This window comes from Trachurus trachurus, assembly GCF_905171665.1.
Source record: "Trachurus trachurus genome assembly, chromosome: 11".
Lineage (NCBI taxonomy): Eukaryota > Metazoa > Chordata > Actinopteri > Carangiformes > Carangidae > Trachurus > Trachurus trachurus.
In genome coordinates, this window is record NC_139904.1 from 23,423,796 (window position 1) to 23,430,081 (window position 6,286).

The 6,286-nt window shown below is 41.9% G+C and overlaps 1 protein-coding gene across 1 annotated transcript; it reads left to right on the forward strand.

The window, feature by feature from the left end:
- Positions 1 to 3,096: 3,096 nt before the first annotated feature.
- On the forward strand, positions 3,097 to 5,781 carry LOC310993236 (CMP-N-acetylneuraminate-beta-galactosamide-alpha-2,3-sialyltransferase 1-like; the record flags this gene model as incomplete). Its single annotated transcript, XM_083981550.1, has 6 exons — positions 3,097 to 3,182; positions 3,655 to 3,840; positions 4,974 to 5,141; positions 5,358 to 5,397; positions 5,518 to 5,637; positions 5,719 to 5,781. The coding sequence occupies 6 exons, from the start codon at positions 3,097 to 3,099 to the stop codon at positions 5,779 to 5,781; spliced, it is 663 nt and encodes a 220-aa protein (XP_083837676.1).
- Between the last annotated feature and the right edge of the window lie 505 nt (positions 5,782 to 6,286).

The window sequence follows — 6,286 nt, forward strand, 5'->3', positions numbered from 1 at the left end:
GTGAGATTTTTTTTTACATAGAATAAACTATATTTTAAAACAGTGTTTTAATTATATTATCGAATGGTCTGTAGTATATCATGGCTATAATGTTTCTTACACATGTAATTAAATACTCTATTGCTACTACTGTCTTGTCACATGCTGATTCTAGGCCTTAACACTGCATTTTTGTTGATTTGATTCCTTTTTGTACAGTACAATTTCAAGAGTGTTTGAATATGTTGAACAGAGCAGGAGAATGACTCTGCTGTTGAGTCCTTAAAGGGGACTTAGATTAGAGTCATTTGATGACCAGAATTCTCCTTCAAGTTGAAATTGACTCACAGCAACTCTCAAAGAAAATGCTCGTTATTGACTAGGGGTGTACAGCCAGTGCACTATTCGGATTCAAGCTTTTAAAACAAACTTTGGATTTGGATTCGGGAAGAAAACGGAAGTGGGCGCACTGACCTCAGCCGAGCTAGTGCTACGCCGAGCTAGCCGGCTAACTTCCGCTTTAGCTCTCAGCTAACTAGAACGGGAATAAAATAATTTAATTGTGCGGCTCTTCTAGACTTCCCAAACGCAATCGGACTGAATGGATCAAATTCTGGTAGAGAAACGAGTCGTTTCACGGGGATTGTGACACTCAAAAAAAAATTATCCACCGTTATAGCCGCTTCATTTTTTGTAATGCAATGCATGCAGGGAGATGCTGTTTCTTAACAATCCTAACACCCGATGCTGCACTGCGGCTGCAGACCCTTCTCGCAGCCGGCAGTGTTGGCTGCTCGTGTTTGGCTCTACTCGTGTTGTGCTTCTATGGTGGGCACACCAACGTTACGATGCATTAGTACAGTGTGAACCAGAATCACCTGGTTATGTGCTGTTGCTGATCCAAACATTTCTTTTTCTTTAGAAAAAAGCTTCCGAATAATGAGGAGAAACTACCCGAAAACTATTCGGGATCAAAGCATTATTTGTGTACTTCCGAATACTGTATGCGGGTTCGGGTACACCCCTATTATTGACTCACCCTCATGCTGATGAATACTCTGGAGTAGTATTTTATTCCTCAAAGTGCATCTGGAGACCCGGGAGGGGGCTTCGTATAATTCATGTAATTTTATGGACGTTTTTGTGTCGGGCCCTACTCTCATATAAAGTTTTTGTTGGACTAAGAACCCCCCTCCCGGGTCTCCAGATGCACTTTGAGGAATAAAAAACTACTCCGGAGTATTCATCAGCATGAGGGTGAGTCACTAATGACTGAATTTCATTTTTTGGTGAACTATTCCTTTAAGAAAAGTGAAGAAACTGAAGAAACACATACAGAAATATAGAAGTTATTTTGTGGTTCATCTTGTTCCTGACGTCTTGCTGGAAAAGGGTGTAATACATTGCACCAACAGAACAGATAAATAAACAATAATAAACTGCTGACACAACATGTCCAGCCTGAGTTTCTAGTTTTATGTTCTGCTATAAACTTGATATCAACTCACCTGTACCTGTCATTGTTGGCTGTATCCACAGATCACATTTCTTCTCCAACTGCCAAGATGCTTGTTGGAATTAAAAAAATCAAGGCTGTCACATTCCTGCTGTCCATTGTTGCAGTCACCCTGTTCATCAGCCACTTGTGGAATGTGTCTGTATTTTCCCTCGGCTCTGATGAGTCAAGTGTTTGTTCGTGTCCCAAGTGTTTAACAGACGGCAATCCCTGGTTTACTGAACTTATCACCTCATCTCCTAAGCCCTTTCTGTCAGGAAAAAGTGCAATCTCAGAGGAAGATTTCATTTGGTGGAAGGTAAATGTCAACTTATATTTTAAGACACAGCAAAAATCTTCCTCCTCTGTTTCACTGGTGATGAGTCTGGAGACAGATTGAGTGTTCTTTAGCAAGAACTATACCAGGTTCTCTGCCCTCATTTTCTTCATCAGTTTGAATCAGTTTATTCCACAGAACAGAAACTATGTTTTTAAATGATTTCAACAACAAAATCAATCCTGTTCTCATTCGGCAAGGTGTTGTAACACCTGTATAAGTGTCACACACTGAATAAAGAGTCAACAAAAAAATTCCATCCATAACCCTTAGCCCATGGTAACTTGATTTGATAAGAAATAGCAAGATTTTCACATCAGCAACCAATTAGCTAACATTATCATGCCTAACTTTTCCTGGTCCCTGAATCTCAGGTCAGTGTAACACAATGGGCTCTAGGCTACGTTCACACCGCAGTTACAAGTGACCTGAAGCGCTACAGCGCAACGGTGACAGAGACCCATGCAGGTCCGACAGTGCAGCGAGGACAGTACGTGAGGAAGAGGAAGATGAACTAATGAACGATGAGCTTGGTCACTAATGTGTAAAAATAAACTGAGGGATTTAGAAATAAAGGCTGTTGGCCGTAGCCTACGTCATACTGAGCTGTCAGATGATGAGCCAGGCAGGCAGACTGCATATCACATTAAAAGTCGGTGAGTTTAAATTCATTTTTTTTTTTTTAAGCGTAATGCTGTGGGTATAGGGAGGCTGATGGAGTGCGGGACGGGGGGCGGGTTTGAATCCGACGTGATTTTTTTTTTTTTTAGCAAGTCCTACAATACCGGTTGCCGTTGCCATGGTTGCTTCCGTAAACACCATTGTGGCGTGATGTCACTGCACATGCGGGTCAGGAGCTTGAGCTGTTCACACAGCAATCCATAGACAGGCCACATTTAAAGGCGTAATGTGAACAGCCAAACAAAAAATCGGATTTGAGCAATAAATCGGAATTGAGCATTAAGACCTGCAGTGTGAACGTAGCCTTAGACCAGGCGCAGTCTGGGTGCAGGGCAGGTACTCCTCCCGTCCCTCTTACTGGTGCAAGTGGGAAAGAGGGAGGGGAGAAGGCGTGAGTGGGTTTAACACAGCCGACTCAGATTTTCACTATTCTGAAAAGGCTCTTGGGGAAAACCCTCCATTCCGAAACCCCCCCACTCCGAACGGCTCAAGCTGGGTTCAGCGGGGGAGAGAAAAAAAAAAAGTATTCCTTTTACTCTGTGGAGATCTCCCTCAATGGACAGCTGCAGGGGGGGGGGGGGTTTCGGAACAGCGGTCTGTCGGAATGGAGGTGTTTCGGAATGGAGAGCTGTCCCCGTGCCGGTCAGCCAATCTACCACTACACCGGCTGCGCTTCGCCTTGTGTCAAGAGTAGACCAGGTTGGAGCTGGTGACTTTCTGTGCACTCTGGGCGCGGCTGTTTGGCACAAAACCTTCACTGCCCCAAGCTGAATCTGTCGATACCTCCCCCTGCTGCACCGCCACACCCATCTTGGCTCACCTCAGTCTACCAAATTGCCAAATTCGCTAAGCTTGGTATTGCGCCGGACGAAATTACCAATGTGCGGGCTGCGCCACCTTGGACTGCGCTATAAAATTAGAGCCCTCTGTTCTCTGAACAGAGAATTACTCATTTTTTTTGCTTTGTTTATTGTACTTTTAATAGTTCACTGAGGTTGCTCCTTGTTAAGGCTGATGCTGTTGACACACCGATGACACATTAGTAATAAAAAGAATTGTGGTCAGTGTAACCCTCAGTAACAAAGCGTTTCCTGAGTGCTTCACAATATAATGCTGTAGCAGTGTTCTTAATGTTGTGTTATGTGTGTCAGCGCATTTACAGAGAAAGCTACAACTTCAGTTTCTACAATGCAACAGTGACAAGTTTGTTTGAGACGTTCCCACCCACTCCAGCTGTTCTAGAAGGCAGCCCTGAACGCTGCAGGACTTGTGCGGTGGTGGGCAACTCTGCTAATCTGAAGAGATCACATTATGGACCTCTGATAGATTACCATGATATCATAATAAGGTAAAGCTTCAGAATTATAGAAATCCCTGTGCATGTGTTTGCCATTGAATGATAACAACATTAGTGCCTTTAAAAAGAAATGTAGGGGAGACTGGGGATGGTTGGAACACTTTTTTTCTCAGCTCCCATAACTTGCAGAGTGTTCATGGTAGAGCTCTCAAATTTTGACACAGAGTACCCCCATTTCTCCACTACAAATAGCAGTGCCTTAAACTTCTCAAAGTGTATCAGAGAATTCACAATTTGATGTCAAATGCAAGGAGTGCCACTGTTACAACCTACCCCACTACCGGGGTAGGTTGTCACAACCTGGGGTAAATTGTAACAGAACTAAAAACTAAGACCAAACCAAAAAACATGCATCTATGTAAGTTTAATGTGCATGTTCCAACACTAAAGCATCTTTCTAAGGTTCAGTATGAACAAAAATAACTCATCACTGATGGTTTAATGAAGAACAGTGACAGTGTGGATCCTAACATTAGAAAGCTTCTTAAAGAACATCTTCTGATAATACAGATGAAAGGTGAACATGTATGAATGTAAACCTTCAGCAAGAGGTCAGAAGCAGCTAATAATTCATGTATAATTCCAGGAAAGATGGTTGCCAGTTAGTGACACTTAATAAAACAACAAAGCTAAAAGGTGTTACAACCATCCCCACCCCTGTCAGTCACTGTTTGACAAGCTGTATCAGCATGGTGGTTTGAAATGACTCATATTTTACCTAGGAACCTGCTCTTTCATCTTATACAAGTTACCTAATTCAAACTTCAACAGTATCGATACTAGTCAAAATATTGACACAGCCATGCAAATTCACATGCAATGGAGTGAGTGGGTACACATGATATTGATCACATAACTATAATGTTATCCCTTATTGGTGAAAGTGATGATCCCCTTGCTACAACCATCCCCGGTCTCCCCTAGTGTGAGTGATGATGTTGCCAAATTCATATAAATGTTCCTGTAAAGAACAAAAACACCTAAAATTCAGTCAGCTTTTTTTCCAATATGAGCAACTTTTTTTTTTGGGGGGGGGGGGGGGTCCTTTGAATGTAACCCTCAGTCAGCATATAACTGACCTGTAATGGCATGATATTAAATATGTCCTCCCTTGTATTATTCAGAATTAACCGTGGGCCTACCAAAGGTTATGAAGCAGATGTTGGGAGCAGAACAACTCATCATGTGATGTATCCAGAAAGCGCTGTTCGTTTGAACAGCACCACTCATCTAGTGCTGTTTCCATTCAAGATTAAGGATTTGCAATGGCTTCTCCAGAAATTCAATCAAGGGTGAGTGTTAAAGGAATGGATAGGCTCTAGTGTGTTTATTAATGTTAATAAACCTAAAACCTAAAAGTAACTGCATGCATATATTTTATGACTTATCAAGTTAAGTGTATAATCAGCATTTTGACCATTTTAAATGGGTTTTATGTCATGATGGCAAAAAAATACTTAATCTGTACTTAATTCCACTTTATTCTAAATGAATGCTCCCCCCAACAGGAAAAATACTGCTGGCAAATCAAACCCTAACAAGGATCTGGTGAGTATTTCAACTTGAATGTCTTGCTCTGTAGATAGCCTATCTAGCAATACAACAGTATTGTGCAAAAATGAATGGTCCATAAGTGTCAGAATGAGGGCTGATTCTGCTTCATAACAGGTGATGATCCTCAGTCCAGCTTTCATGAAATACGTTCATGAAAGCTGGCTCGAGAAGACAGGCAGATATCCATCCACTGGCTTTCTGACTGTGGCTCTCAGCATGTACATGTGTGATGAGGTAGGTTCAATATCATTGTGTTTACTGACAGATAAGTGTAACCGATGTCAATCTGGCCCTCTGCGTCGTGTTTTGGTACAGACAGGTTTGAACCCGGTCTCCCACATGGCGGGTGATGATGCAAACCGTTTTGCCAAGAGATAAATGACCGCTTGGTAGTCTGGTTTGCACGTCCTTTATGGGTGAGTGAGTGCACCCGGACCCTCCGTTAAGCATCTGCTATTCATAATTGGTACTGAAGTTAAGTTAAAGTAACTTTATTTGTCCTGTAGGGGCGATTTGTTTTGGGTCCATGGTGCCTCTTTGTTGCATAGCAAACATTTCATGGTCAGGGAGACATCACTTACATCGTCCACATACACGACATACAGAACATACATGACACACATGATACATAAAATCAGTCTGGTCAGTGCTTGTGCAATAAAGACCAAGACATCATGGAAGACAGTCAGAGCTTAATGTAATAAGTAGAAAAAAGGAGAAAACATGTAAATAAAACCATGTTAAGGACATCATAAAAGAAAATCTTACTATAATATTACAATCATAAATGGCCATAATAAAACCTTAGATTTGTGCAAAACCAACAAACAAAGGAAATTACAGTGGCCAATGACAATAGTAGCTAGTTCTGCCTCTGGCAGGG